Genomic DNA, 13,431 nt, shown 5'->3' with positions numbered 1-13,431 from the left:
GATTGCAATGTTGAGAGTGTCCACTAGTGAAAGTAGGATCCCTAGGCCTTGTTTCCAATACTGCAAACACCGCTTACTTACTGTTCTACTGCATGTTTACTTGCTGCAATATTTACTTCATATCGCAATTACCATCTACCACCATCTATACCACCTGCGTTTTAATATCTCTTCGCCGAACTAGTGCACCTATACATCTGACAAGTGTATTGGGTGTGTTGGGGACACAAGAGACTTCTTGTATCGTAATTGCAGGGTTGCTTGAGAGGAATATCTTTGACCTCTACCTCCCTGAGTTCGATAAACCTTGGGTGATTCACTTAAGGGAAACTTGCTGCTGTTCTACAAACCTCTGCTCTTGGAGGCCCAACACTGTCTACAAGAATAGAAGCACACGTAGACATCACAATCTTCGAGATAAACTCACCCCTAGGAAGGAGAAAGTTGCGCATCAAGGCAGTGGGTCTAAGCATCAGTAGAAAGATGCCCATGATGATATTAAGCAGAGCAAGATTGACCAGGCTCGCTGTCGGCGTGCCGCGAGGGAAGGATATGACAGTGACGATTCCGAGGAAACCCAAGAGTACGATGGTGAGTTTCGAGGAGCCGATTGCTTGAGCTACAAAATTCGGGAGACAATGCCATCGAAGAGATTCAAGCCTACCCCCACTGACGCTGCCAAGTATTATGTGCAGCAGGAGCCGAGGTCTTGGATAGACGATTATCTTCAAACCGTGATCCTACACAAGGGAAATCAAATAGCAGCAATGCAATGCCTGCAACTTTACCTGAAGGATTCAGCACGAGCGTGGTTGAGAGGCTTGCCGAAAGGATCTGTTAAGTCCTGGGAAGATTTGGTTGATGCTTTCGTCAAAAAAATTCCAGGCCACATACAAAGACCCGTTGGAATCGAAGAGTTGCGTCATTGCCAGCATAAGCCAAAGGAATCAAAGTGTGCGTACATTGGGCGTTTTACCAAACTCCTAAACGTTGCCGAAGATGTTTCTGTCGATAGAGTAATCGATGCTTTCAGTGATGGCATCCGACAAGAATCCTACATCGAAGAACTCGGCTGGAAAAAACCCAAGACTATTACCAAGCTTATGGAGATTGCCATCAGTTAGGCTGATGGGGAAGATCATGTGAGGAAACAACGTCCACACAGTGACGATGAGGACGATGATCAAAGGCATGATTCAGGACATCGACGCGATCACCGCAAAAAGAGAAAAGATCGCGGATGCAAAGACACCAACATTGTAGCTGCCGGATATTCCGATCGACGTGATGATCGGTACAATGATCAGCGTGGTGATAGGCGTGATGATCGTCGAGATAACAACCGCAGCGGTTCTGGGGGGAAATCACGGCAACTACAGGGAGCGACCTCCACGGGTCCTAGAGTTACCATTTTCCGAACAACTAAACGCTCCCTGTTATATACATGCGTACATCGACCCCAAGGATAACACAAAAATTTGAGCAATTTGCTCAGGTATTGTCGACAGTTTATCGATATTCAGAAGTTTTACGAGTCGGGTAAGGGGCAGGCACAGCTCCCTAACCCACCACCACCACCTCAGCATCAAGTTCAGCAAGTTCAAACTCGTGCCTCTAATGAAGCTTTTCCTCCACCTCGGGGGCAGATGCGCATGATTCATAAAACTGGCGTTTCGAGGAGAGAGATGAAAAAGCTTACACAAGAGATTAACCTTGCAGAGAGCACCATGGCTAACGTCCCAGAATTTATCGACTGGTCTGCGCAGAGCATCCTGATCAGTTGGGCCGATCACCCGATGACTATCCCAAGACCAGGTCATGCAGCCTTGTTAGTCGAAACACAGATAGGAGGATTCAGCATGAGCAAAGTATTCATGGATGGTGGAAGTGGATTGAACCTGATATTTGCAAGCACAGTCAAGAATATGGGAATCACAACCAATATGTTGCAGGAGTATGATACATGTTTTCATGGCATTGTTCCTACCTTGGCAGCATACCCTCTTTGCAGAATTTCCTTGAATGTAGTCTCCGGGAAACCCGACAATTTCAGGAAAGAAAGGATCGAGTTCGAGGTAGTAAATTGGAAATCACAGTACCACGCTATCCTCGAGAGGCCAGCTTATGCTAAGTTCATGGTTGTACCGCACTATGTGTACTTAAAGCTTAAGATGCCAGGCAACAATGGGACCAACATTACGGTTCATGGAAGTTTCTCTCGTTCAGATAACTGTGATCGAGAGTTCCAAAAGATTACCGCTAAGTTTGGGATAAAACAAGAAGTTAAAACTATCAACTTCCCTTCCAAACAGTTGGCTCTTCAAGGCAAAGACTCTAAGCTTAAGGACAACGACAGCGGCAACAAGGCGAAGAAACAACCAGACGATACTGCAGCGGCAATACCAACTGTCAAAACTTTGGCAGCGAATGACAAAGCCTCAGTCGAAGGTGCTAACTCTTTGGCAGTAATTGCTAGTGCTTTTACAGAAACTATCGGCACCGTCCCGGAAATCGTCTGCACTTCGGAAGCCATCAGCACCTAAGGCGTGGATCAAGATAAGAAGTACCCTCCTCTTATTTAAAGAAAACGAGCGGTGGCATACATCTTTATCTTCATAGGAATTTATTTTTAATAAGACTTTCTTAAGCCATAGCAATATTAGCTTATCTTATCGTCATAGACTTATTAATAAAGGTTCGAGTTTCGTTTATACGAGCTTATGATTGCTTCGGGACAGCCGAACAACTTTTTTCAAGATTTTTTTCTGCATAATACCGCGAACGTTGACTTTGAAATATAAGTACAGTAAGCGCACTCGATAAATAAGATCGGGGGTCGCTTGTGCTGGTTATGCCCAAAATTATCATCTAAGCCTCAGGGAAAATGCGAGTGCTTCAACGGATGATAATCAAAGGGTCCTATAAAATAGCAATACACGTTGTCCTCCGCCAAAGCCTCAGGGAACATGCGAGCACTGTTAATGGCAAGGATAATATAACTTATGGAAGCCCATGCCGGTACATCGAACAAGGAGGTACTAAGAGCAACGGAGTCAATAGCGAGCATAGTTTCCTCGATTTTCTTGGGGGCTACCGCCAAAAATGTACATTGTCGGTTGTAGCAAAGTTGCGATTACTACGGGTTCCTTGGACCCGCAACATGAGGTGATCACTCAAAATTTTATTGCCGATACTTTTCATAAAAAGCATCACAATACCGATGCCAAAAGGACTAACGCATCAAAATTTGCAGCTTAGTCAATAAATACATTAGAAAAATTGCCACCGGCGTTTTGAAGATAATCTTGCGAGGTATCTATACTTTGTCAAAAGTGGCAAATATGTCGTCTCTAGCAAGACATTCATCCTTACAAAAGTTCTTTGAGATTGGTGAAACAAGAAAACTAAGATTGGGTAAGCAAGTTACATCATACACATGAATAAATTTGTACCCAATGCATCCGAACATTCGGGTGCAGAAAATTGCCAGAAACATAAGTTATAATTACAACAGAGTTACAATGTAATCAAAGTCATTCATGCGGAATTCCTACTGTATCATCTACTTATGTGCTGTTTTCCAGCCTATCAATTAAAATGGAGGTAGGGGTTTTAACAGCAGGATAAAATTGACTTATGTTGCCAACAACTTGTGCGATTGCTATCAAATCCAATGAAGGATGCTGGGACAGCACGAAAGCAAAAGCTAATTCGGTTCCTACAAGAAGCTGGTAGCGAACCAACTCGCGAAGTATTTTGGCATTCTTGAAGTTTGATATTAAAGCCAATAGCGTTGGAGGAACTTGGTTGAGGGGAAACATAGTTTTCCAGATCATCTTTAAACATGCATGACACTTGTCGAAGAACCGATGCACTTGTTGCACCTGATCCTGGAATTTTGCAACGGTGGCAGCCTTCGACTTGTCTTTCCAAAAAACTTAACTTCGTTTAACTGTGAGAGATTATTCAAAGCATCTACGCGTTCATGCACTCGCTTGTTTTCTTCAGATAAATTCAGAGCTATGACTGACAAAGACAATGATGCAAAGATTAGAAGCAAGAAGAGAATTATCATAGCAATCGAAAGAATTGAATGAGTACCAAACACTCATAGTTCAAGCTTTTTGTAGCTTTTTGCAGCTCGTCTAGTGCATACCGTTCGGCTTCAATGGTCATTTTGCCATTTTTCTTTATAATAGCTGCCATGGCATGGATACCAAGCATATCTCTCTCCTTCTGAGAAATTCGGGTCTTCATACGCTGAAACCGGTCACTTTCAGAGTCATCAGCCGAAGAACCCTAGAAAAAGAAGGCACAGGAGTCACCTGCAAAAACTACACCATCGAGTGTGTCAAGGAATATGCACAGTCTTAATAGATTTTACTCCCATCTGGAGCGCTCAGTTGGAAATAGAAACATCGCAGTTGAAAAGAGGAACTGGCAACATTGCTAGCTCTGGATTCATGACATCTGAAGGCCTTAGAAAAGGCATTGTTTGAAGCAAATGACAAATTACAATTCAGTAAAGAAAAGTTCAAGGATCTTGATTCTGCGTAGACAAGCTTGGGGCAGCTCCTCCGGCAGTTGGTTTGTTAGCTGACACCAGTTCAAGAAGCTGCAGCGCGCATTTGCGCGTTGATTCCTTGAAAGGGCTAAGGTCGATAGCCAACCCAGCTTTATCCTTCAGCAGCTTCTTTGTCAGCAACTCCATCTCGGCTTTGAAGTCGTGCCCCATCAGAAACTGGAAAGCAAGGAGAGCGCCGTAGGTACGCAAGGTAGGTTTGAATACCTCGATAGTGCCTTCAATGTTGACGGAGAAAGTGTCTGCCAGCTACCCCAGGGTCTTTTGATAATCTGCCTTGGGGAAGATCATGGCGTGCAGTCTCGACAAGACCACCCTGTTGTTCTGAAGAAGAGCTCGGACGAGGTCGCCGGATTCAATTGCTAAAGAGATGGCATCGGCAGAGGAATCAGCCGGGAGCTTGCCTACGGAATTGAGGGGAATATCGGCAGCTTCTGCTGGAAGTAAGAGCAGAAGTTAGAAGCCATTAAACCTAAATAAAAAGGAATTTGAAGACAGAATAGTAACATTACCAAGCAGGGCCATGGTAGATTTATGCAGGAGATCCTCCCTCTCCTTCTTTTGAGCTTGGGCTTTGGCCTTCACCTTTTCCTCCTCCTTCAGCTTCTTCTTCAGCTGACGAAGCTCTTTTCTCAAAGAGTCCGCATCCTGACGAGCGGTGGCAGCAAATTTCACTGCTTGGTCGAGCTTGGAAGACATCGACAGAACATCCTCTTGGAGCCGAGCATTATCGGCTTGGAAAGAAAATTGAGAGGCGAAGTCCTTCAAGATGGTTATGGCAGTTTGAATGCCCTATGAGAAAAAGACAAGCCAAGCAGTATCACATCAACATTTAAAAAGAAACACCTTTCGAGTCCACACTCGATTGCAAGCAGTCGAATGTAGACTAAGGGGCTGGAAGAAAGGAAAACCATTATAAAGAAGAACAAAGGTTGAAATACTTATGGGTTCCCCATGAGGAGAAGGGTAAACGACAGCTGTCGAAGGAACTTCTTTTCCCTTCGTGAGAGAAGGAGCCGAAGCAACTGCTGGCGGAACTGAAGCTTCGGATGCTGCGGGAGTTGGCCTGCAGGGGCTAGCCTTCGCCTTCTTCGAAGGAGGCTCTGTAAAGCCCTCATCACTGCAAGCATATGGATCGTTAAGTCAAAAATAAAATGCAAATCAACTTTGGGAGAGGCAGAAGGAACTTACAAATCAAAAAGCAAGTTGTCCTCGTCGGCAAAGCCGCCAGAGGGCCTCTTTGGTGGCTGGGCGCTGGATTTCTCCAGAGATGCATGAACAAAGGGAGCACGATCAGCATCATTGTCATGATTTGACACCGTTGTATCGTTTAGTTCATCATCAAGGATTATATGATCTGCGGAAGAAGCTTCAGGGTTGGCAGGATCATTATCCTCTCCTTTAAGAGCTTCACTGTCTTCAGCTACTTCTGTGCAACATTCTACATTGGCGGTAGAACCACCTTCTTCAGGATTTCCTTCATCTTCGGATGCAATTGGAAAGTATTCGGCGGTTGAAGGAATCTACCAGAATAAACAAAGACTCGATGAGATAAAATAAAATAAAATATATCGGATGTAAGCATTAGCATGAACATGAAAATGATTAAAGGATTACCTCGGATGGTTGATGATCAAGGTCATAGGGCTCATGAAGGGCCAGCAGGGGAATCGAATCTTCTTGGCAAAAATGGGTCAAACGTCTGACCTCATCTAGCAATTCCTTTTGAGACAATTCTGCAATATTGACTCGAGTTTCGTCCTTGGGACCCGAATACAGCCACATTTGATGAGCCCTGGACATAACTGGCTGGATGCGACGCTTCAAGAACACATCAACAATTTCAGTGCCGATCATCGTTTGACCATCAGATTCCTTTATTTGCAGTACTCTCTCAAACAACTTGTCGGCTACTGGCTTTTCTTTGGCTGTCAGTATGTTCTTCCAGGATTTCTTTGGCACAACTTCGAGGACGTCAACGAACTTCGGCGGTCATATATTGCGGCCAGCTATCGATGGTTCTCTAAGATAGAACCACTTCAACCTCCATCCTTGGACTGATTCTCTCATTGGAAAATTGAAGTAATTCACCTCTTTTCAGACAACAAAGCCAGCCCCTCCAGTGACGAAGGATCCATTGCTACTATTGTAACGCTTAACGAAGAAGATTTTCTTCCATAAACCCAAGTGAGGATCAATGCCAAGAAAGTCCTCACAAAGGGTGATAAAATCGCAAGGTGGAGAATAGAATTTGGAGTTAATTGCCAGAGTTGGATTCCATACGAGAGCAGAAGATGCCGAAGAAACTCGTGTGCTGGCAGAGATAGCCCACGGTACATGAACGCAACGAACATTACTGTAAAACCGGCAAGATGATTGGGACGCAAGGCTGAACCTGGTTGGATGACATTCCCTTCTTTAGCAGGGATCATGCCGAGGCTGCACGCCTTCTTCTCGTCGCGCTTCGACATTGTCAAAGCGGGCCAGTCACCGGGGGCATCCTTGGCCGCTGCGGCAGAAGCCTCCGGAGCGACCTTCTTCATTGCATCAGTAGTAGCCTTGGGGCTGGTGGCGCTTGTAGCGACATTAGCGGCAGCGGCGGTGGCCTTCTTCTTCACCATCTTGGAAAATCCTTAGAGATGATGGTGGTTGAAGCGGGACGGTGGTGGCGGTGCAGTGGTTGTGAGATGCAAGAATAGAGGAGGAAGAAAGCAGTAAGAGGAGGAAGGAAGAGAGTAATACGTTTCTCTTTATAAAAGGGAGAGTTACCAAGGATTTTGTCTGGAGGATCGGCGCTGTGAACATTGGATGCAGATCGAGGTCACCACATGTCACCATGACCATCACGCCAAAGGACAATTACCTCCACTATGCATGGAAATCGAGGAGGCGCCTCGGTCAACATGCAAGGATCAGTCATTTCCTAACTTCCCGCGCAGTTATAGGGTGGGCCCGTTAGATCACGTCCTGTCAATCGAAACGCCGCAGAAGCCACGTCATTGATGATGTCATCAAAGGTATCGGATCCTCATTTATGAAGCATCCGAGGAATCTACCGCGTTGGGTTGCTCAACTTGAGTCTACGCACGGTTACAAGCAACCGTCCCTAGACTCGGCGGCTAATCCCATCGGGAGCGCTGGACGCGCACCCGATAAAAATTACTGGAGACGAAGGAAAACGAACCCGAAGGTTTCAGAAGATCCAGGGTCGAGCCATGGACTTGATCTTGAGTAAAGTAACGTTGTCTTACCATCGGTAGTTAACTAGCATCGATTTATCGAGTAAGACTGGGCATGTTACTTCTATCCCTTACGTACCATCATGTTAATGATTTCACTCGAAGATTTAGAAGACCCGATATGTCAAAACATATCGGATGATGAAGGCAATTCAGAAAGCACCGGCATAAGAATCTTCGAGTGGTACAACTTGAGTCTACACACGGTTGCAAGCATCCGTCCCTAGACTCGGGGGCTACTCCCATCGGGAGCGCTGGACACGCACCCGATATCAAGCAGTTTCGACTTCAAAATGATGAAGAAGGATCAAGTCTTTTCAACAACTACGGACATTCAGATGAATGCAATCATAATCCCTGCCCGAAGCTTTACTTCGGCCAGTCACTCGGGGGCTACTAATGTGGGTATTACCCTTCGGGTAACCAACATTAGACTACCTCCTCCGGTCAACTAGGAGCCCATGAAGATTGCCCAACAACCAAGGTGGGCCTATACGTCGGTTCCATTAAAGGACTCACCCGAAGAAGGATTCTTGACGAACAAGGCAAGAAGACGCTATACAAGGATTAAAATAGATCTCTTTGTAACCTAGTCGAGTCCAGACAGAACTCTCAGGACCTAGCCTGCTATATAAAGGCCAGGTGAGGGTATGCCGAGACACAACTTCAACACATAGATCCACCGTAAGTCAAGATCTAGAACTCTAGAATCTTAGCCTCTCGACGAGACAACCACTATAGCCTATCGGCTACCCCATTGTAACCCGATATATTCGATAATCAAGATCATACAAGCAGGAAGTAAGGGTTTTACATCATCGAGGGCCCCGAACCTGGGTAAATCTCTCTCCCCGTTTGTTTGGTATCCGATGTCTCGTGTCAGCCTGCAGGATTCCGTCAACCCTAAGCCCCTCATGGTGGGCATTACTCGGGGAGCACCCTCGTCACTGGGCGAGCATCTACAGCGGCATACTTGATCTTGTTGACTTGAAGTGGAAAGTCTGCTGATCCGTCCAATCTCAGGGCTGCTATCTCTTCGATAGGTTTGTCCTAATGTAAGCATTGGCTATATTGTACAGAGAAGCTAGCGGCTTGGCAATCGGGTTTAGGATCACATGCTGGAGGTCGATCGCCGCCGAAGTGTCAATGCCGTAGTAATCCGGCTTGTCGATGTCGTTGCCGATAGCAGCACCAAATAAGACGATTGAATCGTCGTTAAGGAACTCACGTAGGGCCTTCGGCACATCGTTGTCTTGGACAATATGGAAGACCAGTGTCTCGTACACGACGGAGAGCTGCAGGACGGCGGCGCGATGCCTCTGTTCCAATGGAAACCTGATATTCTTCACCGTGTCGGTGAACTCGCAGTCCAGCCCGATGCACTTGATTGGTGCAGCATCGAGGAACTTCTCCTTCACTTCGCATATCCGCCTCTCCGCCCTCGACGCACGGACAGTGTAGGTGACCTTGAAGCTCATCCCCTTCTCTTCGAAGTAGTGGTGCGTCGGTGTTCTTCTTCTAGTGTGTGGTGATCGATCGAGAGGTAGAGGAGAGACGACCGAGAGTCTGTGTGTGGTGATCTTCACGAAATCGGCAGGATTTTTTACTAGATTGTGGATGTGAACATGGTTACATTTGATCTAGTGTGAACTGGTACAATGTAATGTGAATGGACAACATAATTTTATGAAAAATTTCGATCCGGGTTTCTGCGGACGTAATTTTCACACCAGAAAGTATTTTCCAGCAGTGTGATATTATTCTTATCACACACGACACCCGAAGAATAATCGTGTGCGACCTGACTCGTCGCATTTTGTATTACATCGTAAATCTTGTGATCTATACATGCATAAGCCAGAATTTATTGGAACAAATCACAATATTAACTAAAATGCTGGAGTGGCCCATCAAATGTACGTTTAACAATAATAGTGTATGGCTTTTGCAACATTGATATATTAAATAATAAATTATCTTTAGTCGGAACACATATGAAGCATATACGGGATGGAGAGAGGAAGAAAGGCAGCGGAACAGGGAAAAATAGAATCGTGGAAATTCACACACAATTAGCGAAAGAAAATCGTTTGCAAATATTTTCCTTAAGCCAACGGTTTTTTCGGACCGTATCGTGTGTGTAAATTCGCATACGCTTCTAGTTTTCTATCTAGCCGCGTCATGAGCCGACCGAGACAAGGATTATGGTAAGCTTTTTCGGTGGTCAGCGTTCAGCCGCACAACACACTGAAAGGCCTTTCTGTGTGCCACAGGGGTCCTTAATAGCCTGATCTGTAGTGCTAATCTACACGTACATCTACCATATTGGATCTCACATAAAATGGGTGGAAATTAGGTAGAATACACACTACTACCGTCTCTCCTTAGAAAAGAAAACTCACACTACTGGGAAGTCAACCAATATCTTCGTAGGCATATCAACAAAAGAAAAATCCATACACAAAACTAGCTAGATCGTGGTGGAAATGCCATTTTGTGTTAAAAATATAAAGCGTAAACCGGTTATAGGCTATCATTGCTTGAGTATATTGATCCATAAATATGCATGTTTGAGAAACTTGTCGAAACAGGTGGGTTTCTAATTTTAGTCATAACACATATAAAGAGTTACCAATGTTTATAAATTTTTAATTTTGCTCTATGATGCAAACCTTACTCGCAGGATAGGGAAACCCTGACAGATTCACATTAAAAATAGAATAAAAAAATTGCAATCTATTAAAGAAAATATTAATATATTAGAACACAAACTACAATCCTGAATTTTTTACATCTATCTATCTAGTTTCACGGACTATAGAACTATATTATTTCCCTCAATGGAAACTATTACTTTCAAAAAATTAAAGAGGATGCCCTCGCATTTGCAAGGGCCACACTGCTACTTTTATTAATAGCAATATTACAAATATAACCATATAAGATCTGTCATACGAAAATAATTCCAATCTTTTACTCTTGATAACAACACACAGATAACACATGAGTCTTCAAGAATTGGCTTCTAAAATTGCAGCCATAACAATCTTGAGTGAATCCTCTTGAATAGAAATATAACTGTGTGCAACATTAGGAATCTTGATGAATTTAAAGAGTATGTTCTCTGCCGAATGCTGCCTTTTGAGTTCCTTGGCGAATACCAACACACTGTTCCAATTGACAACCCCATCTCCATTGCCATACACATTTTCTGGCTCGATATCGAAGTTGTCGTCTGAGAATACCACCTGCTTCGTCGTTTGAACCCCAAAACCATTGAGGTATGTCGTTGGCACCATTGGCGCCTCAACTCTCTTATCCACCCATTTATTAAAGGGCAACGTTCCTTTCAAACTGAAACCGAGCACTGGAAGAAAATCTTGACAGTCATATGCAGAGTAGTTCTTTTGTTTGGTTATTATGAGCGGCTCGTCGCCAAACACCGCTGGGGATGGTAGAGATAGAAGGGAACTTGCGAATGACCGCCACATTGGCCGTAAAGCAAGACGTGAAACGTTCTCCATAACAATGCAGGTTGGTCCCCAGGCGAGGTTGGTGAGAGGCTGAACGAAGCCTATAGGAGGTGTTGGCGAGAGTAGAACCAAGTGCTTGATGAATTGTTTCCTCCATGGAAGGGGAGTAGAATTCAGGAAGTCAAGCATGAGCCTGCCGCCGAAGCTATGGCCGATTAAGATAACCGGCTTATTCCCATTCTTCTCACTTGCGTTCTGAACCAGACCCTTGACACGAGCAAAGTAATCCATGTACACCTTGGAAGACTGGGAAGGCCGTGGTGGAGCATGTCGTATGTCATAAGGAGCTCCGAAAAGGGTATCTCCATCTCGATATCCAAGTGCTTCCAGTTCATTGCGGAGCTTTATGTTACAACAAAATGGGCAGCTAGAGAGAAATTTAATCAATGTCGAAGCATGGTAGTATATATTAAAATAAAAGACTAGCAGAACTAGTGAGGCTATGAAAACATTCTTTTTCTGGAGAAAATAGAGTATGATAGCACCATTATAAAAATATATATACCATTACCACCCAGTGATTCCTTATAAATTATAGATTAACAACTCCAACCATGAAATGCAAAATGTAGATTCAGCAATACTGTCAGTTCGGTGATATTTGAAATTTTAAGAGTCTGAAACAAAATGTGGCCAGATGTGCACACGAACAACACAATACAAGAGATGGATGTCAGAGGAATATTGTTTTCCCTAGCAATTTTTTTCCATCGTTGTACCTATTACCACCAGAACGATATAGTATTCTAAAAAGTAAAACTACGTGAAAACATTATCATCTACAATAAAATAAATATAGTATATTTTTTAGTCATGTTGTATTTTTTGGTAATTTCTCTAGAAACTTAGTCAAAAAAAATTATAGGCCTTGTTACCAGAAACGGAAGGAGTACTGTCTTAGCTTAAGCTTCTAGATCTGCTCCTAAGCAAGTATAAGGAGGGAGATAAGTTCATATAAGGCATGGATGAATTAGAGAGATACAAGAGAAAATAAGATGTCTCAATGGGTGTGCTTTGTGGCATGGGAAACTTGGAATAGAGAAAAGGTCAAGTGCCTTCACGTCTATGTATGCAAATGTCTTGTCTAAACTAACAACGTCGAGACAAACATCAACGTTACTCTTACTGGAAGAAATGCTAATATCTTGACTTGCTAGAAACTTACCTCTCGTCCTTGGGCGAGAATCCATACGCGGAGCCGAAGTTTGTTACACGAGTCTCGACGCCAGGCTGGTTCACGTAGTCGTTGAGGACAGGGTCGAAGACAAGGCTCATCTGCTCCTCAAAGCACGGCACATAGTCATGGTCGATCAGCTCCGGTATGTTGTTCCATAGCGGGAACCACCCCTTCCCCTTGAGCGCGCCGCAGCGGGGTAGCGATGGAGTGTAGGCGTCGGTGAGCCGCGCCTCGATGCTGGGGCAGCTGAAGCCGGCTTGCAAAATTATGGGGTGGTAGACCTTGAGCTGCTGACCCACTCCATGCTCACTCGGCGCCGCCCACAAGTAATCGCGGAGGGAAGGCGGCAGGAGCAGGAGCAGCAGTTGTAGCAGCCCAAGGAACGCTTTGTTCATGGCCATAGCTGCTCTGCAATAAGAGTGTCTCTACCGGCGGCTACTTTATAGTGTTTTCCTTAGCCCTTAGGAGGCTCACGCAGTCACGCTCCATTTCACCCTTGCTCGGGCACGCCATCTTACATGCATGCATGTGCTACTTCTTGTTTGACTGAATCATACTGTGGTAACTCCACCGGATGTCAAGTGTGAGTAAAAAACCGAATCTTCCGTAAGATAATACAAGTGTTTGGAGGTTGATGGGTATGCACATGTTAGATGTGTTTACGATGCTGGCCATTGGTGATCCACTTGTAGAAAACTGACTACCAGAGTCCATGCATATAGTCAGTTTATAAGCAACTGAAGTTCAAGCGGGCCTTGAAAGGTACAACATCGATCGTTTCTTTTTACAAGAACCAACTTCGAAGAAGCAACCGACTCTAAAATTGTATAAGTGGCAGTTGGCTAAAATAAAATACAAACAACGACGCCAAGAACATTAGAGTTGGTCCAAAAAATAAGA

At 44.4% G+C, this 13,431-nt stretch overlaps 2 protein-coding genes across 2 annotated transcripts; both read right to left on the bottom strand.

Moving 5' to 3' along the window:
* Nucleotides 1-8,849: 8,849 nt before the first annotated feature.
* LOC127315137 (uncharacterized) lies at nt 8,850-9,299 on the bottom strand. Its single transcript, XM_051345657.1, has one exon. The coding sequence runs from the start codon at nt 9,297-9,299 to the stop codon at nt 8,850-8,852; it is 450 nt and encodes a 149-aa protein (XP_051201617.1).
* A 1,454-nt stretch (nt 9,300-10,753) lies between these two features.
* Nucleotides 10,754-12,950, bottom strand: LOC127316330 (lecithin-cholesterol acyltransferase-like 1). Its single transcript, XM_051346725.2, has 2 exons — nt 12,520-12,950; nt 10,754-11,721 (listed from the first exon to the last, which is right to left on the bottom strand). The coding sequence occupies exons 1-2, from the start codon at nt 12,930-12,932 to the stop codon at nt 10,833-10,835; spliced, it is 1,302 nt and encodes a 433-aa protein (XP_051202685.1). The 5' UTR covers nt 12,933-12,950; the 3' UTR covers nt 10,754-10,832.
* Between the last annotated feature and the right edge of the window lie 481 nt (nt 12,951-13,431).

The sequence above is a fragment of the Lolium perenne genome, chromosome 7, assembly GCF_019359855.2.
Source record: "Lolium perenne isolate Kyuss_39 chromosome 7, Kyuss_2.0, whole genome shotgun sequence".
Taxonomy (NCBI): domain Eukaryota; kingdom Viridiplantae; phylum Streptophyta; class Magnoliopsida; order Poales; family Poaceae; genus Lolium; species Lolium perenne.
The sequence above is the reverse complement of the archived record's forward strand: the minus strand, read 5'-3'. Positions and strand labels throughout refer to the sequence as shown.